Here is a 25,322-nt window from a genome sequence, read left to right as displayed (position 1 = left end):
CTCAACAGAACATAAAAAGGTTGTGATCATCAAAATCATCAACAAAGTAGGTAACAGTAATTTTTTAGCTTCACAAGGATATGTACTTAAATACATCCAGRTATACACTGTATTTTTGAAATGATGGAGGGTGTATCAGTTCTCAGACATAGAGAGTAGATTAGTGGTATCAGTTGCTATTGTTGTTCTGAGTCTTCTGTTGTTTCACCATATCTACAAGTTCACCTGACTTTTAATCATGCAGACTGCTTTCTGGTTTTTTCCATGGCTTTTGAGCTCTCCCTGGTCCATTTTCCTGGATGCACACTTTTTCTGTGTAACTGAAACTTTCTTGGAAAGTGGTTGCAAGGATGACTCTGTCACTGTGGTCCCTTTAACAATGTCTCTGAGACCATACTGAGAAAAGCAGAGATCCCTGTGAGTTTTACTTCCCCATTGCACCATATTCTTCATGATTTTTTTTTAATTTAGTCCTCCTGTAGATACACTAGACTCAAGAAAACTTCAAGCCCTTTTCTCATACCGKGGTGTTTTCTTGCTCATCTCTCCCTGAGTTTAGAAGACAAGTAGTGTCATGGTGGAAAGCAAACTGATAAGCAGTGAACCTTTAAAAATAGTTTCCTTGTAATATTTGACAAAGTAACACAAGTAACTTGCCATAGCAATCAGTTTCTGAAACAAAGAAAAAAGTTATCATTACAAGGTGCTCTGTTGCTATAACAGGGAAAGAAGCTGAGACCTTACCAGTTTTGTTCACTTGTGTGCCATGCATCATCTAGGTAGCAGAACCTGTCAGCAGAAGTTTGTGTTAGATTCTGTGCAAATCATCTGCCTTGTGGGYCTATCTGATACTTGGATCAAAGCTGAAGTGCAGTCAGAAGGAAAGAAAGAAGTGTTCCGAAGAATTGAAGCAAGGCTGGATTCTCAGAAACACGAGAGCAAATCCATTTCTGCAGCAAGCTGATGCAACTCTGAAGATGCCAGTAAGGGATGAACCAATTCTGACATTAATTTCACTTGCATTCGCTGACAGTCTCCATTCTTTTTCTTTATTTTTTTTAAAGTGAAATAAGTCTGTGGATCTGTAAGTATTTTGGAGTCACCTGGGACAGAGGATGGAAGGACAGACTCATTGCCACAAGCTTGCTTGGATTAGAGAGTGAATTTAGAAATGGCAAAGAGAATCAGCKAAGGGCAGAGAGGAGAAACAGTCACAGTTACCACAATGGGAGGAAATAAAAACTGAGTTTTGTTAKCTCAGAGGAGGACAATTTTGAAAACTGTTTTTTGTGCAAAGAGTCACAGAGGCCAGTRGAACTACCTTGTGCTGAGGATAGACTCATTTGTAAATCCAGAGTGGGTCTAGGGCATACACAAAATGTTTGCTTTACTCCAGAGCAGGAAAGGATCTCTTCTGTGGGACAGTCTTGAAAAGTGAAGGAAAAACTGAAAGTTTTTTAATCCCTTGACTACTGATTTGAGCYGCAAGTAACACCCCTCCAATTGTGTAATGGTATTAAGTGTATGATCCCCTTTCAATTTAAAAAACACTCTCTCCCAGTAAAAACTTATGCTGTTGATGCAGAAGTGTAAGKCTTGAGAAACAGTGGCCAGCTTTCTGAGCTGCCTGAGGCCTAGCTGAATTCACAGGTAAAATTCTTGTGACTCATGCACAGTCCTCTTCTAGCTTTCTGGTGAGGCTGTAGAGAAAATGCTGCTAGGTYATAAACCCTGACAATAGCATGAGTTGAAAAGAAGCCTTTGAAAGCAACTCYTAATGTATCAGATAAATCTATGTGAGATGTGAAGCTGGAGTTCACTCTTGACAACGAATTCTTATACTGTGAGCGACTGACTGTAAAAAGACTTTGGGAAAAATCTGAGTCTCCTGCAGCACAAAGAAACCATGAGGTAMATGAAAGTCTTCTCAAAGAAACCATTCTAAAACTGTTCAACACTATAATTTAACACWGTCTCCTAGAGACTGGGAAAAGTCAGTGGGCTAATCCCTACTGCAGGTTGTGCTAAAAGAGACATAGCCACAAGAGACATCACAAATGTGAAATGTCACAAGTGTGTACTCTCATCCCAAGGGCCTGGGAATCTTGGAGGTACCTAAGACTTGGAAGCAGCGAGGTCTCTTTCCAATTGAGAGACTACACAGAGAAAAAAATAGAAGACCAGTCAGTCCAGGCTGCAAAATTTTTTAAGACAGACACTGAACTGGAGAGATCTCCTGGAGTAATCAATTAACAAAAGAAAACACTGAATTAATTAATCAATCTTCAATAAACCAACAAAATCTTCCTCTTTATCGCCTCCAAAGACGTGACATTGCTTCACGTGACCCAGCCAGTGAATGGGACCACTTAGTTTTTAATCCCCAAAATAATGGCATTATTATTTGCATTAATATGGGATTAAATTATACTAAATAAGAGTGCTCAGGCTTTTTTTTAACTAAACTTGAAATGTTACAGAAGAATCTGGGTGGGCAGAGCAAAACGGTCAGTTCTGGAGGGTTATCTAATCCAGGACAGGATCTTTCTTGTCACGGTTTTCCTTTCTGAAATAAGCAAGGCAGCATCTTGTCAGGTGTCTGGTCCAAGCTTTACTAAAGCTAAAAAGAGGAAAGATTCCTGTTGACTGAAATAAATTTTGCTAACTKTTGGATTCRATCAGTTTTGAAGAGARACTAGAAACTTGCAGAGAAAGATGYTCTGGWATCACRGAAATGGAAGGTTTTGTAATCAGARCTTGGAAGTRGATGGAGATCTATGTTCCATAGTTTAAAAATACAGACAGCTGCTGATTCTGATTTTTTACTATTAAAAACCCCACAGTCCAAACACACACAAGCACACACACAAAAGATAATTCAAAAACTGGTCAGCCTTCTTGTAGAGACACTGGGAATGAACAACTATCACATCTCCCTAGATGTGGTGTGCAAGAGCTGATAACATRAGGTCCTCACCTAAGTGGATGATGGGATGGTTGGGCTTCAGATCTTGCTGTGTGGGGTGAGTGGGGGGAGAGATGAGATACAGGTTTGATCTCTGAGTATTTATAAACAGTGTGGCTTTCTACAACTGCCTGCTAATTTCAGTCTGATCTGAAGCACACTGCCCTCTGCAGTGTCCCGTTTGTTCCTGTGGGTGTTTGCTTAAGCCTTCAACAAATGTTCTTTTTAACTGTTAGTGCTTTTTTCAGGGAGCTGTAGCTGATCACGTGGTGAGTCTGGAGCCCGAGTCACTTAGAAATGACACTGATTCTTTCATGAAGTGCTCCTACCTCACCAAAAGTTGCCAGGGTTGGTGAGGTCCTGTGTCTCCTTCCACTCTGCTGAGCCTGCCAGTGTAGATCAGCAAGGGTCACATAGGGTAGGAGGCCTGGTAATGCAGAAATCTGAAAGTTGGGAGCCACACTGATTTTCCTGGCAGTGGTTTGCTGGCATATGTACAGGAGCTTTTGTTAGCTGTCAGCTTGAATGGAATGTCAATCATTCCCTCGGAACCTGATCTTCAGACCACTGCACTCTGAGAGAGAGCTGTTGCCTTTGTCTTCATGCAGCAAAAACTCAGATCTTTGGAAGCTGGAAGCCTTATTTTTGTTAAGAAGCCTTTGTGATATTTAGTCTCCACATGATTTTCTTTTTCAAACTCTACACAAAAGTTTGAACACTTTGCAACTGATATGCTACCAGGTTTTTTTTATTGGACAGTTTGGATCACTTACCATGCTCTGGGTCATCTGTCACTTTTTCTGGCAGGAGACAGATTCCCAGAGTGGAAGCGGGTTGAGTTACTAAGGGATGTCTTGTGCTCTATATCATTTCTGCATTCACTGATGTGCAACAGATTTATCTGTGTAGTTCAAGGCCTCTCTGTACCAGATGAGTTTGTACTGAAATCTCAGACAATCCCACATGTTCTCCTGGAGAAGACACTAAGATTCTTGGTATTCTTTTTAAAATAGTCTTCTTCTTCATCAGCTAATGCTGATTTTCTTCCCCTCAGCATCAAAGAACAATTGCTAACTACATCTGTTTCTTGCAGAAATTTCAAAGCAGTGTTGCACAGCATGATTCAGATATGCACACGTGGTAGAACCAGATAGAATTAAAGACATTTGTGTTTATCCAGTWAAACTACTGGTTCCTTTTCCTTTCACTGTTTTTTAATATACTGGCCACACATTGTCTCCATCCCTGCCATGTATCCCTCCTTCTCAGCATCAAGTTCAAGRTGCTGAGCCATTTTTTTCTCTTCTCTTAAGTCCCTCACCAAATCCTGGTGTTCCTTCTACTGTAAGGAGGAGCCCTGAGCCTCGGTTCCTATCTATGCAAGCAAGCAAAGCTGATGTGAAGCAGTTCCTGCATAAAATAAAATAATCCTGTAGATTGGAGAGGAGGATGGAATCCAGCCTTCCCTGCTTCTTAGTGCTCTTGACCCTCCTACCCAACCCTAGTAAAGTTTGCTTATCTGGTCCCTTTCCATTATAGACAGCTGTTTTCCTCCGTGGCACCCTCTTCCTGATGCTCTTGTGCAGTGTTCCGRGATTCCCTTTCATCCCTTTCTGTGATTACCTAAAATACGTGCTGCTGCAGTAACCAAGTCCATAGGTGACCTCAGCCTTCATGTTATTTATAGCAAACGTAGACACTCTCCTGCACTACAGCTGCTCGTTGTTAGAGCTAGAGATCCTGAGTTACAGAGCTCCCTGGGAGCTTATGGTGGTACATCAAGTGAGATCCAGGAAGGTCTCCTTGGCAGTTCGGCTGTGCTCCTGTGTCACTATCCTGTCTAAGCTGTCCTGAGAGATCCCTARTAAAGGTGAGGGCATAGTCCTCCCACACAAATGCCTTCAAGAGCAGCACAGGGCTGGAAATCATCCCTTCAGTTGCAGACATGACATAGTTAACCTCTCCAGGGTATTTCTACACATATTTCATACAKATTCTTTTCTTGCTGGCAGTTACCYCTTTCCTTTTTATGGAACTTTCCCACATTGAAGCAATAAAGTTGACCACAGTATCTTGGGCTTTGTCTGCAGTTTGGTCACCCCCTTCCTTCTGCTGCTTTTCCATCAGAGAAGGTGAAAAGCAGGAGAGGATCAACAGTCACAGGACTGCTGCCTGCATGTTTCTAGGTGACTTTTCAGGCAAATGTTCATGTGCTCAGCAGTGGTGTGACTCTCTCTCATTCTCTCTCTCTCTCTCTCTCTCTGTGTGTGTGTGTATGCAAATAACCCAGATACTCTCTGAGGGCTTTCAGGGGGCCAATCCAATGCTAAACATTTCAGAAATCAGACCCCCTGCAAGATTCCTAAGCTGAGATGCCCAACAAATTGCAAATTTCTTCACTGGTTTGAGACCTTTGCGTTTCCCACTTTCAGTCAGCAGTCTTCAGCTGGGAAAATACTGGGGTTAATGTACCAAAACACTGATCACAAATGTTACATGAATCCAAGTGATTGATGGAATTTCAGCCATTGACTATGATTACATGGGTAAGCTTATGTTAATCTACAGATGTTGTATAAGCACTAAGCAATTTCCCAGTTCTCATTAGCAATGTGCTTTGATGGGGTAGAAGGTGTTAGCTGTAGTTTCCCTTCAGTGAGCTGTTTAATCATTGGAGCTTACTGGCAGTGGGATTTGGGGGCCTTACATGATCACAAAGTGAATTAAGAGTAAAACAATACTCTCCCTCTGGCTTCTCTGGGGTAGTGCACAGRGGAGTTAATGGGTTCAGAGCTGTTCTGTTTCACCATTTAAGCAGCCCCAGTGTGCTCCAGTGAGGGCCAAGCAGGAAGCTACTGCCTCCTTAGCCAAGATCTTCCTGGTTTTCAGGAGTGCATTCAGACCAGCTCTCCTGCAGTGCTCAGCASATGCCAATGAACCTGTCGTAGCATGTTTAGCCACACGTTCTTGTTGGCTTACTGAGGWCTGATCCAAAGCCTACTGCAGATACAGGGAAGATTCACGCACTTCTTAGTGGCCTTTGGTCTACTCTGTGGTAGCAAAAATACAACTGTGATAGATACATGGGTGAGTGAACCCTATGTTACCACCACATTTCACTCTGAGGAGATGGCAAAAGGGATTCTGCAGCCCAACCTTGTGCATCCCAGAGCAGTAAAAGCATCATGAATCCTACTTAATAAGTAATTCAAAAGCACTTTCTGGTTTGTGAATCATCTGCATCCCAGACTTTCTRAGGCTCTTGGGTAATGAGACAAGAACTGTGCAGCTTCTGTAGTCATTTCTACCTGCTCACTGGGCTGCCAGCCTGCTCTGGCCATAATTTTGAGCTGTTCTTTTAAATGCTCTCTGCCACTAAGCAATTCTCATCTAGAGATCTCAGACATGAAGTAATCCTCACAGCTTTTCTATTAAAAAAGCCAACTACAATTAAACCTGTTTTACAGGTGGGTAGGCTGAGCTCCAGTCTGCCTGAGATCACCAAGTGTTATTTAGGGCCAAACTGCCTGGGCTGACACGTTCCTGCAGCAGGGATGACTGCCTTTCTTAGAGGATAAGGCTGCCCCGGCGGAGGGAGGGCTGGCCACACAGCCTCTGTTTATGTACATGCTTTGCACGTGACTCTGAAGCAAATAAACCTCACTGGCTGCATGGCTGGAATCCAGGTGTCCCTCAGATGAAGAYGCAAGTGTTAGGGTAAACTAAAATGCCGTGCTCGGCTCTTTGTGCTGAGCCATCCAGCAGGTGGGAATGCACAACTCTGCCTGATTGCTTATGCCTGAGTCACCTCCTGCAGCATTTGCCATTGCCTAGTATGTTAGCATGCTGCCTGCTGGATAATAAATGACTTCATCTGCTGCAGCAGTGAGGACACTATTAAAAATTAACCCTGGGAAATGGTTCTGCATTATTTTTTTCRATCAGAGCCAGACAAGGGGGAAGAGGAGAGGAATGCTATTGAAATGGGATTTGCAGAAAAGGCAAGTAGTGAGKTTTTAATAATGGGGATGGTTCAGGCTTTGGTTTAATCACTGCAGTTGTTGGCAAACAATGATCARAATTCAGAGGGCTTCAAGCACTTGATAAAGTTAAAAGCAGGGCAGGTAGGAAAGACTCAATAGGCATATTGCAGAGGAGGTCAAAGAATGGGATGAATGGGGATTACTGTGCTGACATGTAATTTATGATTTGTTCGCAGAAATAAATTAATTTGTCACACGGATGTTATTACCACTTGTAAGGAATGATGTCTGTAGATGAAACACTCTCCAGTTTTGGTTTATGTATTGCACCCTCTTCTCCCAGTATGACAGAACCACACCCTACTTATAGCAGCATGCAGAGTATATTTACAGAAGTGAAKGATTTGTGTTAAATATCTCAGGAAATAGAGCAACTGACAGACAGATAGTTCATTTTTTTGGCTTCTCTTGCCTCCAGCACCCACACAGTATCCATCAAATTGTCTGGAGTCAAATCCTCACAGGCTGCATTTGAAGCTTGGGCAAGGAGCCAGGCAGGTTTAAAGAGCAAAGTCATGTCTGTCCGCACACACTTACCACTGTGCTGCAGTCTGGAGCAGGGGAGCTCAGCTTTTGGCTCAACAAAAAATACCCCCTTAACTCCCTTTGCATCATTCCAAGAAAGGGATTTGGTCTGAAGCCTGCAGATACTCATATTAACGATCCCATTGTTGACACAGAAATTGCATCTTATTCTGAGACATCATTCAGCTGGCTTCAGTACAGCAGCAAGCAGCACGTTCCATCCTGAGCCCATCGTGAGGGACATCCCAGCTCCTTGAGCTGCTCCATTTGTAGATGGTTGGTACCTRTAGATGGTCTGAATGGCAGCATAGTCTGTAATGCCAGGTGCAGTGACTGTGCAAGCAGACCTGCCCTCTGGCTGGMGTGCTTTTTCCCAGAAGCATATTACAGCTGTTGATTTCACAACTGTACTGTGATATGACAGCACGTATCCAAGGGCCAAGCTGAGGCCTGCATGTTTGTCCTGAGTCCCCTGCTCATCTCCTTGTGCAGAGGTGTTTTAAATTGTTGGGCTTAAGCAATTATTGTGCTGAGCAGGAAAAATCATATAAAGTTCCTTCATAAACAGTGTTACAAATTTGCTGGATGATAAGTACTCAGAWATTGCTATGTGTCAAATTGGAGACAATTCCTTCTCTAAGATCTTTTCTTACTGTGATATTTCTGGAACCATGGTRGAAATATTCCTCAGCCTAATTCCTGCTTTTTATTTATTGTTTCTCCTTTCTCTCTYCATCCAGACAGAGCTTTGTTATTAGCCCTAGTCCCTGGTACTACCTACAGCTCTTGCTGCAGCCAAGTGTGCTGCTGGAACAAGGATTTTATTTTAATAATTACTGACCAGGAGTTATCACAAYGGTTGTCATCAACATAACACCAATTTATACATATGGACTTTGTGGAGGTTTTGGARAGCCCAGTACCTTGGAGTTTGGCACCTCTTTGCAGACTAGATGGTGCATGTTGAAATCACTTCCTTTAACTTCAATAGGTTTGAGATCACACCCTTGGTGTGGTTATTTATTTCCCTCCCCTTCCCCCCACACCCCCCAGGTCTCTGTATTTCACTGTCCAGGTTTCCAAGGTCTATGTGTGTTGTGAGGAAAATATCTCAAAGAAAAAAGAAGTGACCTATGCAAACAGCTGTAGGCATAYGTCCAGCTGCCCAGTTCTGTGGAAAAGGAAGTTGTCATCTATGCCTGGAAAATCTGATGCCACAAACCAGGAGTTAACCAGCAAACAATGAATAGTTAGTTGTGTGCTAGACACTTGTGTTTCCACTGGCTTTTAAGGAGAAGGAGAGGAAATGTATTTTTAACACCAGCTCAACTTGTAACCTGATCTGCTACTGCAGGGAGGAATCAACTGATAACTTAGATATTAGCCAGCTGCCAGTGTTTGGTACACAAGATTACTTGGAATGGTCTGTTATGAACATCCCTGTGTTAGTACATCCACAGCACGGCATAGGAAATGGCCATTGTAGGGCAGGACAGGGGAGGCTTGAGTGTATTCCGAGAAACAGGTTCTGACATCACAGTGGTGATGTGTCGGGACTTCTTGGGGGACACATATTTCACTTTGTTGAAAGTCCATCTCTATTGCTAACAATGGTGGGCAAGTCTGGGAATGAAAGGTGTTTGCTCAGACTGTGTAGGAAGTGAATGAAGGTGAGTCACAGCCCTACAGCAGCATCCTGACTCCTACAGATAACAGTAGTTTGTGGACATGGGAGGATTCCCATTCTGAATTTCTGTCTTCTGAAGGGATTTGCTCAGCCCAATGCCCACCACCCCACTCAGGCATAAGAGATTCTATGAAACGTCTATAAGGATTAACCCAGGCTCTCTTCTAGTGTGTTTCAAGAAAAGAGGATGGAGTGCTTAGCAAAAAGTGCAGAGCATTCAGTGATAAAGTGCAGGTTTTTGTGGCGAAAGAGCTGGCCTACAAGCAYGACTGGAGTCCCCTGCAGAAGACTACATTCCATGTTCACTGCAATGTGCTGTCACCAGCCAGTGGAGCTGCTGACAGATCCAGCCTTGAAAACAAATTGTCAAGCAAGGCGTTTTAGGTAGGTGGGAGATTTGTGTGGACTGGGATGTGTTTTATGGTTTTCAATACTTGGAAACACTACCTGAGCATCTGTCTGGGTCTCAGCCAGTATGCTGAGTAATGAAGCTGAATTTTACTGAAACTTCTAGACAGTGCATAAAACATACAGAAGCATACCTGTAATCCATCTTTTCTCATCACTAATCTAACTTAGCTGCTGGAATGTAAGTACACAGTCCTTTTTCTAAGCACACATTGTGCAAAATCAGAGCCAGGGCTGTAAAGAGTGTCTGGAAATCAGGTCTCTCCTGTCATTTCAGGGGCARAGAAACATCCTTCACTCTGAGGACAGGACTCCTTCTAGTAGTCTAGAGGAAGTTATGCATGGCAACGACCCAAATACAGATGAATCCCAAGGCTTTCCAAAGAGGCTGTCCATAGAAAAGGCAACTTGAACTCCTTAAATTCTAGGGAAAATCCCGGTACAGTATAGTGAGGTGTTGGATCACTTTCATTCCTGTATAGTATTTGCTGAACTCAACTCCAGGCTGCCTGCAGCAGAAGCAGGTGTGTAGGGTCAAGGGTGCCTTTGACAGAGAGGACATTTTTGCCTTTGGTCAGTTCATTCACTGATGCTGAGCCAGAATCACCTTGTAGACTGTGGAACAGAAACACCCCTGGGAATGGGCAAGGTACTTGAGGCAGAAGGGGCACTTTGGCTCTTAGAATGTTAAGACAGGTAGCCATTTCTTCCAGACTACAGATGCTGGCCCTAGGATTACGTGGGTGTGCACAGGGATGGACAGGGTGTGCAGTGTTTGTTCCAGCCTGCAGAACTGCCTGACCCCTTTGATCAACCTGCTGATCTCCCTCCACAACTGCAGACTGAACTCCAGCCACGGACAGGGATTTGTTGAGGACTTTTGCCAGAGCTGCTGCCTGTAGTGAGGCTGCTCACAGTGGTGCTGTTGCTGAGATGGCTGAAAGCCTTGGTGTACATGAGTTGCATTCAGAGTAAGCTTTGAACTGTGCAAAGTGTRTGCAAACTAGTGGTGTAATGGCATGCAACTGGTGCTTTGACCTGATTAAAATTTTTTAAAGCCCCAATTTCTCCACTGCTTCACATCATACAATGTCACTTACACTGATGGGAAGTGACAATAACAACCTCTTTCTGATTTTGTAGTGGCTTTGCAATGGCACAAAAAGCAAGTACACATTGGAAAGCTGCTGGTTCCCCTGTCTGAAGACAACTGGATGGATTTCACAGCTAAATCCTGCTTGGAAAAACAAACCTAAAAAACGTAGTGACGCCACAGCAGCAACACTGCAGCAAGTGATGACAAAGAACAAGTATTGCTTCTGAAAAACTATGGAGAAAGAGTCATTGACCTTAACTCCTTTCCAACATCAATTCATTTTCCTCTTAGTTTAATGTTGAAAACAAAGTTGTAACTCAGTCACTGACCACGGAATTCATCCCAGAAGAAATGCTAGGACCACCAACAATGTGGTCCAGGTGTGGATTATAMATATAATCAGCAAGAGACCTTCTGAGTCCCAGGGGCATTAATCCCACAGCCAGTGCTCTTCCTTCTATGTTTTGATTTTAAGCCTGCCATTCTTAAGGCCTCTCAGCAAGACCTTCTCTTGCAGAGGATTCCTTCAACACCAAGCATGATGATGCCCCTAAACTGAATGAAACCTTATGGTGGTACTACAATTATAACAATGTAGGGATTTGTACCTACCAATTCTTTAGTAAAAATTACCATCTGGCAGCTGCAGAGAAGCTTTGGACTTGTCTCATATGGTGAGACAGGATACCATACCCTGGAAAAGCAGATATGTGCAGCCAGCATCCATGAGCTTTCCAAAACCAGGAAATAGTTTGACTCAAAAGAAACTGAGAAAGGTAAAGGGCCTTGAACAGAGGCACAAAACAATAATAATTTATACACAGGCATTTCAAGTTACCATTAATTCATCTTGAGTCAGGGATTATATAAACAAGGGAGTATAAGCATACTTTTCTGGCTCTCAGGTTTGGTTTTTTTTTCTGATAAGAAGCTTTTGTTTCATTATTCCTGTAAAAATGGGAAGGGAGAAAAAGATTACATTTATTTATTTATTTATTTATTTATTTATTTATTTATTTATTTATAACTTTTCATTAAAATTAAGGCAGAAATAGGAAATAAGCCCTTCTGGAATGAGGAAATTCTGGCTCAGTGGCTCAAATATTAATACAGTGCCCTATCTCACCTTTGCTAGCCCATGTATTTCATCCCAATCAATCATCTTGACTGCACATAATGCAACTGCTTCCGAGTAGAATCACTTGGTTGTGAACCAGAATCTGCTTTTCTAAAGCAATAGTACAAAGGAAGGAAAGAGACCTCTGGTGTGGTATCTACAYCAGCTATTGCTTGAAAGTAAGTGGGATTCCACTAGAGTTCTTCCCTCCCAACAGAGCTGAATCAGGGTAGCTTAAATGAGATATCCCAACACAATTGAAGCCTATCTTAGGCTTACCTTTTCTCTAGGAGACCCTGCACCATGACAAGGTGCCATTTGCTGTTGTTATTGCCTTCTAGTACCCCAAAAATCTACCAAGCCAAGGAGGGTGTTCACTTTCCTTGAGTGACCATGCAGCAGTGAGAGGAGACAGATTCTGTCACTCAGGACCTCAGAAGTGCATGGTCACCCTCAAATGCCACACACGGTTTCTGTGCTTTGGTGACATCAGTAGTTTGGTTTACTTGTTCATAGGAGCAATGGCAACATAAAACTGTGAATGCCCATCTTTCAGTGTGAGTTAAAATACTCTATAAAAACTCTTATCAAACATTTTTTCAGGTCTAGTTCAGTTTGAGAAGATACAGCTTTGTACATARTGCCATGTGTTTCCTGACGAAGCTTTCCTTTCTGATTGCAGTGTATGAATTCACATAAGCCTATGAAAAGGAGCAAAAACAAATGCTCAGACTCATTGAATCAGAGAAGATGTTTTATTAACTGGATTCTCTCATTGCCCTTTCTTTTCATGCCAGGTGCAGTGACAGCAAAATAAATTCAGTTTGCAGACTGCTGTCATCCTCCGGATCTTTGGATCAGTTGTTTTTCCCTCTCAGCCTCATTCATTGCTTCTGAGGATGAGCTCCTAARCACCTGCTGTGGTCAAAAGTGTTCTTACATCATCTCCTGAACACAGTGACTTCAGTCACGTGAAATCATGAGGTTAATGCCACAGTTGAGACTTCAAAGCTGTTTCTGCAGACCTGAGCTGATTTTTTGTGGGATGCCACAGTAACAGCACTGTTCTTAACCAATAGAAGAATTACGAAAGTTRTCAGTGTTCTGCTTGTCACGCAATATAAGAAGATGGGAGCATTTTCTAGCAGAACTGCAGTCTGGATGGCGGTGGCAGTACCATAGTATGAATTCTCCACTTAATCTCAGATTCATTTTGATTTTTATCTTTTCATATAAAATGGGGATGAATATCCTTATTCTGTATTACCTACTTGAACCAGACGAACTTTAAAACTCAAACTACTCCATGATTCTATGAAACTGGTAGTTGTRCTAGAAAAGGGATTGTCACAAGAAMAAAGATGATTACAGAGCTGGCTAATGAGGGTGAGGCATCATGCTGCAAGAGGAACTRTCTTCAGAGAGAAACTTTGAACCAGTCTTTCAGAAGGAGGAATACACTGATACATATCTAAATTACACTGATGTGGTTATGTGCAATAGCAGAATACTTTTCTCTGACCAAAAATGCCCTTCTGGTTCTGTGTTTCTGAGTTGTAGTACAATGAAATTCCTAAATGTTAATAATGCAAGTAGCAACAGTGATTATCTATTGATCAAGAATAGTAATTAGAGGCTGGGTTGACTGGATGTTGCTTGTGACTGAATAAAGCCAGAACAGACAAGTCTCTTTTTTGCAAGATAAGACTTCCAAAGGAAAAGCATGTTTATCTAGGTTTAGTTTTCAGATACCTGTTTTCAGTACCTGTTCATTCGGGTAGCACCAATGTAATTAATCCAGAGTAAAACATTTTGTGGAGTTCCTGTAAAGGTGAGATCAGAATCAGGCCTACTGTCTCCAAGTAGGTCCAAGATATGTTAATCGTCAATATTAAGATTCTGAAACTTGCTTGGATAAACTGAAACATAACTTTCTTTACTATAAAGCTTCATGAATGTACAGCGTGGTTCCTGGATAGAGATCGCATCAGCTCCACAATTATTAATTTACAGATTTCTCACTGACCTTAGCTCAGCTCTGGGAATGGTGCCAGCACAATTACAGTAACGCTGAATAAAGAGACATAAAGTTTCTGTATCTACCCTGAAAGTATGCCAGAATTTTCTCTTCATCARTGATGGAAAGATATATTTCTTCAGGTGGTTTCAAATAGCTCAGACTGCGTTTGCCATAAGTAGATTATTTCCAGCAAAACAAGGAAAAAAAGAAAAGCACCATGCAGATGTGCGCACACACAATATATGTACTCCACAGATAATCTTTGGGAAGTGTGCTCCAAAAAGGCGTGTGTTTGGAAACTGAGTCAAGGTGATTTGAGCTAGTTACCTGGGGAAAAAAATGGCAGAATTAGAAACAAAATTCCAGGGGCAGATGCTTGACTCAGTATTGTTTTCACTGAATCACACTACCTTCCTGGAGCACGTCAAGGCCCATTGCCTTCCTTCCTGTGAAGAAGGGCAGCCGGATTGCAATGACACCGGGTGGAGCTGAGTGCGCTCATCACCTTGGAAAATCAGGCCCCTGGTGAATTTCTCTGCTGTTAATTGTCCATCAGAACCTGCAAGAGGGGAGTCAACACATTTCCTGACCTCTGGTCTAAGTGTTTTCCAAACCCTAGAGTACATTGAATATAGTTGCAGAGGAAATGCTGATGCAATCCAGCAGCAGCTGCTGCTCTCCCACATCCTCACAAAGGCATGGTATATATTGGAGGTGTGAGGGGGTGAGTGCATGCAAGCAGAGCAGTTAAAACCCCAGCCTGTTCTATACGGCAAGCAGGACTCTATGTCTTCCCTCCAGACCTCTTGCCTTTCTGCCTCCAAGAGAAACGCTGCTAAGGGCTGCTCCCGAGAAAACACTGCGTACCATCCTGAGTGTAAATCCCTGAAAAAGTAGGCTTTCATGTAGACAACTGAGGGTATAATCACATTTCCCTAGATGCCTGATTTATTAATCCTACATCGAAATGTGGAAATGTAGACTTCTAATTGTGAGTGAGAATGGTAAGAGCTGTACTAGAATTGCATTCTTGCACCAGCTGAGATGTTCGATCATGTCACCAACAAAAGTTCAATCACATCTGTTGGATCCAGATGATGATAAACTTCATTCTCWCATGTCTAATCTTTTGACAACTCTGGAAATTTAAAGTTTTTATCTGATTGGTTTTTAAGCTCCTTTTAAAAATCCAAATTATTTGGTGAAACCAGCCTTGTTACCCACCACAAGTTGTAGTTTTTGGTMTTTATTCAAAAAGATCACCCCTGTGAATAATGATGTCATTAGCTTTTCATCGGCCAGCAAAGGTTTTGAAACAGATAATCCCAACCCCTTCTTCAGCCGTGTGGCCCAAATCCCACACAGGGTCCTGCCGCCTTCCCCGTCCGGTTCCTTTCCTCGATGCCGTGCCCTCCTCTGCTCCCCCCATTTGCTCCCGCTGTTTGCCTCCCCTTTTCCCCCTGCACCCTTGGTGCCGGGGCACTCTCCAGCCCCGTTCCGTGGCGGGCGGCTGGCTGGGCGGGTGGATGGCTGGGCGGCTGGCTGGGCGGCTGGCTGGGCGGATGGATGGCTGGGCGGCTGGCTGGGCGGGTGGCTGGGCCGCTCCCGGTGCCGGCTCCGCGGCGTTGCCGGGCGACGGGCGGCCGCTCTCGCTTCCTCCGCGCCGCCCTCCCGTTCKCCCCGCGGCCCAGCGGCCCGGCCCGGCCGGCAGGTAGGAGCTGGGCCGTGGGGCGGCAGGGAGGCAGCAGTGGGAGCCCGGGGGTGGCTGTGTGTGGGGGTGTGGGGGCTGAGTTCCCCTCCTTACCCCGGGCTGGTGCACCGCTTTGAGGGGCTTTGGAGAAAGGCCGTTGTGGTGACCGCGGTGTTCGGTGTGGGACACATGGACTGGAGCGGGACTCACTGACCGGTGTGGGACACATTGCCTGGTGTTGGTCACACGGGCTGGTGTGGGACATCTCCAGTGCATCCCAGGGGTTGAACACCCCACCAAAGCATGTGCATCGCAGTAACAATCCAACCAGTGTGCAGGTGGAAAGCACCTGAGCTCTGAGACAGAAAGACTCTGTTTATGTCAGCGTTCACAATGAATCTGGTAGATGGTTTAACAGCGTGTTTAAATCTTGTGTTTTGGTGGAACTCTGAGGAGAAAAAAGTTAATGAGTAAATAGTCCCAAGCAGGTGCAAGTTGTAGAAGTATCCCCAATATTTCATACTGAGACAATATGGCTCRTCTATGGTGCCTCCTCAGCTTCCCTAGAAGGGCTAAAGAGATTCTCCAATGCCAAGTTTATTTGCTTTAAGCATTGTTCAGCTTCTTGCAGAAAGGGCTCAGGTGTGGTCCCTGTCCTGCTCATGACTCCTCTGTGGTATGAAAAACGATTTGGGATGAACTTGCTGTCAGCAAGAAACTCGCTTTACCCTCTTTTAATTTTTRGCAGTCAGTAATTAGTTAACTGGATATCCTCAGCTCTCACTTCGTCCTGTCTGTGAGGCCTGTGCTATCTTGGCTCTGCATCTGTCTTCTATAGCTGTGATTCCTGATAGAAATGTTCCTGCTCACCTATCATTTTCCATTTGGACTRCTTTCACATGGCAACATTTTCTGACAGCTGATACAGTGAAAACATGCTAAATGTTGATATTAGCCTTTTATCTCATGCTACCCCAATGGCAATGTTTTCTCTAACACAGAATCAACTTACTCCTACCAGGAAATCAGAGTTATTTTTGTTCAGCAAAAAAAACTTCTTTCTTTTCCAACTATGTAGATTCTTCTGTATCAAATCCTTCACCTTTTCATGGTCTTGAGAACTGCAATGAGTTATACTTTCATTAAGCTCTTCTAGGCTCTACTGCTTCATGTTCTCTTCTGCTTTTAAGCCTTATTGAGCATGGACTTCTGGTGCTACAGTGTATAAAGTACTTCTCTTTATTAATTGATGATCAGAATCTTTTGGGTTTGTTTTGTTTTTTGTTCTCTTGAAGACTGTTTTCTTACTGTTGTTTTAGCAGGACATGGAACAATTAATAACACTATGAACACCTGTCAGTCAAGATAAATGAAGATGAAGGGCTGTGACTATTAAATTAAAATCTTTGTAGGAGAGGAATGGGAAATGATACAGAACAGCAATGGCATTGGAAGAAAAGGTAAAATAATTTCAAATGTACAAATTACTAAAAAATGTTTCAGAACTTTTTCTAATTACTCTTCCATTTAATGTTATTATTTTTCTTCATGTTATTTTGTCTGGTTTCAAATCACCTAAAATCTTGGATTAAAAGTGCAKTGTTCAGGCGTGTCAGGTCTCAGAGTTGCTGTCATTAACAGGTCTTGTGGAGGTGGTGGTGGATTTTTTTCTGGAGTTTGTATTGTCTCTCTTGGCTTTAACACTGAGAATGTCTATGCTCCTGTAGGTCTGACCTCTCAAGGGATTGATATGTGGATCCTTCTACCCRTGGGCAGCTCAATTTGTTAGTTGTACATTGCTGTCAGTAAAAGAACAGGCTCTGCAATCTGGGATGCCATCAGCTTRTTCTTACACAGTTCAAAGGACCTGATCCTATATAAAGCAGGATGCAGAGTCCATATGAGACCAGATGCGAGTTTAGCACTGGACTGGATGTGCTAAAAAAAAAAAGCATGTGCTTTCTAACTGAAGTTTCATAGGGGACACAGTTAAGAAAATCACATTTATCCTCAATGTTTGAAGTAGTATGAAAGTTAGTGCTTCAAAATAGTATCATTATGTAATATACCATAAATTTAGGATTTCTAAGTTTTTCACTGATGGGAATGGATTAATATTTATTTGTGAGGAATTATGAAGAGGTTTGTTTTTTTTTTTTAAATTGGAAAACTAATGAGCTTTTCACAGAAGTTAATTTATATATATCTGCATTGTTAGTTTATTAGTATAATGGTTGTTGTTTTTATACCTTCTATGGAGTCACATGTGGGCTTAGAAAAATTGGAAGCAAAACCTATTTTATATCAGGGTCACAAGTACTTGCCATAGTACAAGTCAGAAGACCAGATTTGCCATGGCAGATGGAATAAATAGTAACGGATCTTTATTAAAAGGAAAAGATTGTGAACCCTGTCTAGTTCAAAGAAACATTATCTGATACTAAAAAAAAATTCAGAAAGCACACGTTCCTTTGACTATAGCTTCTCACATCTGGAAGCCGTATTCAAAGTATAGCAAACTGGCTGTTTATCTTGAATATTTTACATCTTCAGTTTTAAATTAAATTTTAGAGTGGAATCCTAAAACTACTTTGGTTTTCTTTTTTTCTTTTTTTTTTTTTTTTCAATTTTCCTAACAGATGTGGTGGTTGGGCATGGGTTTGCTTTATTTTAATGGTGTATGCACCCAAGTTCAAAGTGGGGGAAAGAAACATGTAAAATGAAGGGACTTATCTGAAAATACAATCTTGAAATTGGTCAAACAGACAAAGTGTTAAAACTTCTGAGAATGGGAATTGAAAACAGTGGAGATTCATGTACTGTCTCTATGGCCATATCTTGAATTTATGTGCAGCTCTGATCATCCCAGAGGGTAAATGGCAAAACTGAAATTGTTTCCATGAAATGCTTCAGAGGGAAGAGGAGATGAAATGAGATGATGCAAAAGAAAGCTATAATTTAATGAATGACATGGACAATTTCTAGTTGCTTTTGATCTTATTTCTGATTTTAGCCTCCAAACAACCTATGCCTGTGATTTTCCCAATTTAAATAAATACAATGCAAAAATGCACTTTCTCATTTTTTTAAACTGCTTCCTGATAAAAATTCTGTGTCTTCTTTAGTCATTGGATGACTATTTGTCATATCTCAACACATGATGAATAATGCTTCCCCATACACCTCCCCAGCTGTTGAACACAACTGACCTTTYGGATTGGGGAGATAGTGATTGCCCGAAATTACAGCAGCATGCCAGGGGAAGGATCACTTTGGACTTTTCTCTGTTTCTGATACTGCTTTTAAAGGATCTGTTTCTGACTACAGTWAATTAGCTGGAGATCTGCCTTGGCTCAGCAGGATGATTATAATGCCTCTTCATCAGTAGCCCAAATTGATTTCCCAAGGTTGTCTTCATTGTGAGTCTTCTGCCCTTGCCGATTTTTTGGCAATGTCTATTACTAAATAAGCTCCTGTGGCATCATCCACTGTTAAGTGTTTTTCTACARGTTCATCTAGATCTTTTTATACAATCTGTCCCATGTGAGCAACACACTGCAAATCAGAAACTTCCTAGCCACTCTTCAAATGGCTTTGCAGGCCATGAAATCTCTTGCTTCAAATAGCTTAATTGCCAAACAAAATGGACTGAAAATTGTTCGAGGACAACCAGAGTATGCTTAAACTCAGAAATGCCATATATGATGCATTTTCATCTTCCATAGAAGTGTGTATTTCAAAAGTCTGATAAATTCAATGCAATAKCTGGGGAAAAGGTCTGTTTTTATTGTCCTTTTCTCAGCTGAAATATGGAAATGCTTCTAAATGGTGGATACTTTAAAATGCTGTGAAGACCAAAACCATAGGATTTTTCTTGTCTGTAGCTTTGGACTGTCTGTCAGTTCTGAGTCCATGGGTTAGAATATGTTTGTTCATCTTGAAAAGATACTGATTCTGCAAAACCTTGCTTTGCTTATGTTGTTTCTTAGTATGTCTAATAACATGCCTAGCATCTGAATTTTTAAATAATTGCTGAATTATGCCTTTTAAATGTGAGGAATGTAAAAGCATCTTCCAGTGACATCTACATTTAAGGCAGGATCTGTGYGTGTGAGACAAGCACAGATGTGCTGATTCCTGTGTACCTTGTCATTAGCTATCATGATAGGACCCCTGCATAAGAACAAGAGGGTTTTAATGAGACCAGCCTTGTTTCTCCCTCATTTAACACCTGGGTGCTGTTGGATAAAAGCTTGTGGCAGCTCGTGGCCATGAAGGGCCAAAGGSAGTTTCCTGATCCCTGGCTACCTTGATAAAGTGGTGAGGGATTTACTTGTTATCTACTCCACTGAAACAATCCTAAGTTCTTTTGGCAACATTCTGAGAGTGAAGGTATAGGTACCTTGGAATTCTGTTTTCCTTAACCCCTGTAGTTCACCAGCTATCCCTACATCCTGCTTTCTGCTTTGCTTTTCTTGGGCTCATTGTGGGGACCGACAGCAGAAGAGTGTCTTGAGACATTTTTTTACAGCAAGAAGTTTACCTACATATGAAGAAACCCCCTCAATCTGTAGTGTCTTTCCCTTTCAGCTAAGGATWTAGATAATCCATACTTATCCACAGCCACTGTCTGGAGACTTGCACTGCAGAGAGAATTCATAAACATTTGTAGCCAGACAGAAATTATCACTGACCACCTTCCACCACAGCACTCTAAAAACTAAAACCAATTGATTCAACTTTGGTTTATTTTTCCTTTGACATGTAATAGAACACATAATCTGCTTTTATATTCTACTATGAGGACGTTTTGTTAGGAATACACTGAGAGCAGGTGCTGGGTGTGCAGCTGCAGTGGGAGCTGCAGGTTGTGCCTGGATGGGGGACATGGTGGGAGCCCCAGACAAGGGACTGTGACCTGGTGCTGACCCTYTGCACAGCAAAGGGCACAGGGACCTGTGGCACAGGGCAGGTGACCGGACACTCAGACACAGCAGGAGCCAAGGACTCTGCAGGAAGACCCCAAACTATCACAGGCACTGAGGGTACAAAACCTGGGGATTCCTTTGTTGGAGTCCCTCCCCAGAGGCATCAGCTCGAGCTGGTTTTATGTCACTGCAGCACGATTAAATTCCTCTAAGCATCCAGACATCTGAGACTCTGCTGGGGAAAACTCAGGGCTGAGCCAAGCCTTGTCTGRCTGTGTGAGTGTGAGATGTGCAGGGAGCCAAGAGGGGCACCYRTGGGGTTCACTGGGGCYRCCTGCTGCAAAGGGACTTTGGTACCAGGAGGGAAAGTCTGGAGTGGTGGGAGTATGTCTGACAGAGTGGCTCCTGGATGGTCAGACAGGGAAGTTTCTCTAAAAATTTGGCAGGCTAGCCCCAGAATTATTTCATATAGAGAGGCATTTCCAGCTCATATGAGAAAACATTTCCCAGCACCTTAAAATGTGCTCAGCAGGATCTGAGGGGGAAAGTATTAGATATGCAATCATTATTGTGAAATTACTATATTTATATATCTGCATGGAATCTGTAGATATATAAAGGARAAATGGGTGGCATTTAAAGGCATTGCCTTTTTATTATTACTGTTTTTCAATAACATTTCACATCTTTCATCTCAACAGTGTCTGGGTTTGTAGCATACATTTTCTTCTCTGGGATCACTGCTGCTTTGAGTGACAGCACAGTTTGAACTCACCTCCRTGCATGGGGGCATTACAAAGTCCACAAAGCTCCCAAGAACATTTCCTGAGGAGTCTATGGGACATAGAAGCCAAGGCTTACCTGCCAGGTTTGTGGCAACTGTAGGGCAGGATTTACATGTAATAGSAAAGAACTGTCAGAACACTCTTACAGCTTGTAAAACCATAAATATGTTAGGTAAGCAAATGAGATAAATCAGTACACTTGCTTTGTGTACAAATTTGGATGCTTGAACCAAGGTCTCAAATTGCCTGAACAGTTACACAAAAATATAATTGTAAGCATTTGAGTCAATCRGTATCATTAAAGACAGTGAATTTTTAATTCTATTAAATGGGATATTGTTATCTTAATATTTCAGCATTCTCTTAAAAGTTTTTTTTTTTAGTGGGGCACAGAAATGGAATATTTATGAGTGCTCTTTTTAATGTTTGCATGATCCCCTGATATTAAAGTAACATTGCTGAAGTAGTTGTTACCTCATTCTACTTAACAAAACCAGAAGAYTAAAATCAGATTGTTTAGTCACATGCAGAAAAAAAGTCATATTAATTACAGGACTGGTGTTTTATTTTTCAGTTTTTTAGAAGTTGCACCTGCTAGAATAGACTGATGTGCTGCAGGATGCTTTGTATTACATAAATGTTGCAGGAACTGTTTTTGCCATTATGGGTGGATTATTGTAACAGTAGTTTCCTGGTGACATCATAGTAAATTCCAGCTGCCCAAACAGTTCTTTTCCAGAAGAGGTTATCTGCAGTGCACTTGCGCAAAATTACACTTTACAAGGGCACTCATCGTTCCCTTGGGACTTGTAAACCAAGCATTTTGTCAAATCCATAGTAAATACAGAATYCTTTGTTTTCATTCTGTGTCAGTGGTAACAGTATGGGCACTGCTGTAATTTGTGATTCTGAATTAAAGAGACAAAAATTATATTATGCAAGACAAGAGAAATGGAAGTCTGCAGAGCAAGCTTCCTTGTCATGAAGGGATAGATAACACAATGGTTCTCATTTTTTTTATTCTGGAGAATTTTTTGGCTGGTGACATTCAGATAAGGGTCCAGAGATTGCAGTACCCCCAGCTGAAATGGCACCCTTCCTATCCAGTGAGATCATGAGCAGCCACAGAGCAGGAGARGGTGCTGGTTGAGAACCTGGCCTAAGGCAGTAGAGATTCCTCTTTTTAYGGGATGTTAATATATAGAGGTATATGCCTTTCCTAGAGTGAATCTAGATTAACTACTCTTGTTTGGGTTGTTTTTTGTTTGTTTGYTTTTATGCAGTAACTTAATTGCTTGGACAAGCTCTTTAGGTAATGCCGTGAAGGCTGCATTAGAAATTAACATGCCTAGTCATTCAATTCAGAGGTTCTTTCCTAATCTTAAGAAGCCATAATTAATATTGGGTCAAACATTTCTGGCAATATCTGAATTTGAAATGCACATTAATATATATTTAATGAAGAATACACAATGCTATTATTGACTCTTTGATAAAACTTGTAGCARGAAAATAAAATCTTGGAGTCTTACCAGTTTGTCAGACCCTAAGAACATCAAATAACTATTCTCTGCCAATTTCTTTCTAGCAAATTACAATATTCTGAGGGGATTTTAAATAACMTGTTGTTCCAAGGATCATTTAATTTTAATGATGATCTTTATTATTGGTATTTATATATGTTGAATGTCCTGCCGTTTTTAATGAACTGTTACGACATGTCTGTGAATTGAATAGCTTACCATGATCACACACACTCACTTGGTAAGGAAAGTGGCAGCAGTGGAGAAAGTTGGCAGATTCGTAGAATTCAAAATCTTCCATCTCACCGCTCTGGTCATTGATTCCTCCTCACTCAATGATTATTTGTTTTTAGTTATCCATGCGTGGAAGAGGCTGCCAARTTAAGACTTCTGATGCAAATTCTGCAAAAATGAATTAATTGATTTCTTTCATTCTTTTATTCTTCTCAATATTCACATGCAGTATACAACTCCATTATTTTTCAGACATTTTCTCTTCCCCTGATACACTCATGTGCTTTCTGATATTGCTTTGCTGTCCCCGTGAAGTTAGCTTCCATCCTTGTGGTTCCCACAAAGCATTAATGGTTCAGTTCAGCACATAGATCCAACAAATATCCAATGCAACCATCTTCTTCATGAAGGAAATTTTTAAATTTGTGACTTTTCAGACCTCTTTAGTTGCAACAAAAGGCTTCCAGTGCTGTAAAGTGTCCCACTGATGCTGACACTAGTTTGGGTCTGTATTGGTTTATCCTGTGCATTTGTTAGAGTCATAGGTTTCTCAGTTGCTTTTTAGCATTTTAAATGAGTGGTTGAGGTGACTGCTGGAGTGGTTTCCCTGTCTCAGAAAGGTGAAACCTGATAAAAACAAGCAACATGACTCCTGTGTCTCTAAGAGGACRAGTCTTGTGCCAGGCCCCCTTCTTGGTCCTACACATGCTGGAGATTTCTGAGGTTCATGGATTTTATGAAAGATTGGCACCTCACAACTAGGATTACTGCACTCTTAACTTTCCATATTCCTCATTTTCAGCATGTTGTTTTGATCTGTGTTGAGGAGGAGATTCTTTCTTTTCTGGAGAAAGCTTTGAAGTGATAGAACCATATAAAAAATAGATTTGCTTGCTGACAATAATTTAACTTGATCCCAAACAATTTGTAATGAAAATACTTTTCTCCTCACGAATGCAATGTTACAATAATTACAAGAGCAGATCAATAGCAGGAAAGTATAAAACAAAGTGTTGCTTCAGATATTAAGCCACAAATTGATCTCCTTGTCAAGCCTTAAGTAAATGCTGTATCAACATGTTTCAAAGATTTGAGGATGTTCTGAAATGTGATGGTGATGGTGCAACACAGGGAGAACAGTAATTTGTTTTATGCAATCATGTTAACACTTTGCAGCCCACATCTACAAAATCTCATTGCTCTACCTCATTGTGTTTTTCACTCACACATTACATCAGTGTTCTCTGGCTATTGCTCCACTTGGCGCTGATAACATACAAGATTATCTCTGGATAACAASAATCCTCACTTGAGTTAGAAAGAACCACCAGTACTTGCCCACAATCAAGTGCTAGTCTTATGCAATTGGCAAAAGGTTATAGAATTTATATGACAGATACTCTGTTCCAGATCAGTTAATGAACAAGATGATTCCTTCAGAGGAAAATAATGACAACACCAGAAGACCTTCATATGACAGCAAATTATTGAATTTTCTTGGATAACTGATGACTGTCACAACTCTTTACTGACTAAATCATACTGACCTGTTCTAAACAAAGTAGAGGGAAAAAAACTCTGAGAAATTCTAAAATTCTTTAGGAAGAGAASCAGGTGATAAAAATTTACGTGTTGTAGCTTTTCTTCCGAAGTGCAAGACACATTGTGTTTTTGAGGTCTCTTTTCCCTTCTGATGGGCTGAAGTATGAAAGTTGTTCTTACACTGCTGTAGGTGTACTGAGGTTTTAGAAGCTGCAAACATCACTACTCAATTCCCTTTATGGTGGTTCTTTTAAAAGCCAGTAAGAAAGATTGAAAGGAGCTTGAAGAATTTGTTCTTGAACATGTTTTTTAGGCCCTGAATATTGCTGTGGCTTAGCTGCAGCATATTTGAGCAGTCAGCTTCTCCTGTAGGAGTGCTTGCCAGATAGGTTCAGTGATCTRGAAAAAATAGGGTTAGATTTCTGCGGGCTTCTTCTGCCCTGATGAGTATATAGAAGCAGCTCTTAGGAATTAGAGGGTTTGGTTCCTCCCTTTCTAATGCTAGGAGGTTCTTCAGAGAGAGGTTTGGTGAATGGTCAGTTTTTTTGTTGCTGTTTTTGTTTGGGTAAGGGCTGCTATTTTTTCCGACAATACGGAGTCCTTTGAAATTCTCCTTCTTGTGCAAGTGAGGAATTTTGACTGGACATGAGTAGTCTTTTGAGACTACTGAGAGGAAGAAGTCTTTTCGATCCAAACCTCTTTCACCTGCTAACAAGTCAATCCTCTCTAGCAGAGATGACCAGCTGAGCAGTCAGAGCT

The 25,322-nt window shown here is 41.7% G+C and overlaps 1 protein-coding gene across 5 annotated transcripts in view; it reads left to right on the top strand.

The window, feature by feature from the left end:
* Window positions 1-25,322, top strand: part of LRRC56 (leucine rich repeat containing 56) — a 79,433-nt gene that overhangs the window by 3,084 nt on the left and 51,027 nt on the right. For 2 of the 5 annotated variants that reach the window (XM_057371467.1, XM_057371463.1), the window contains exons 1-2: window positions 15,491-15,572; window positions 16,871-17,011. In XM_057371467.1, the coding sequence (XP_057227450.1) occupies window positions 16,978-17,011 (34 nt within the window). In that variant the 5' untranslated portion in view covers window positions 15,491-15,572; window positions 16,871-16,977. Of the gene's footprint in view, window positions 1-15,490; window positions 15,573-16,870; window positions 17,012-25,322 lie in introns of those variants that run through there. The other 3 variants (XM_057371466.1, XM_057371465.1, XM_057371464.1) reach the window with 2 other exon arrangements.

This window comes from Malurus melanocephalus, unplaced genomic scaffold (genome assembly GCF_030028575.1).
Source record: "Malurus melanocephalus ecotype Western Australia unplaced genomic scaffold, MMel_1.1 scaffold_147, whole genome shotgun sequence".
Taxonomy (NCBI): Eukaryota; Metazoa; Chordata; class Aves; order Passeriformes; family Maluridae; genus Malurus; species Malurus melanocephalus.
Note: the sequence above shows the minus strand (reverse complement) of the source record. Positions and strands in the feature narration are given on the sequence as shown.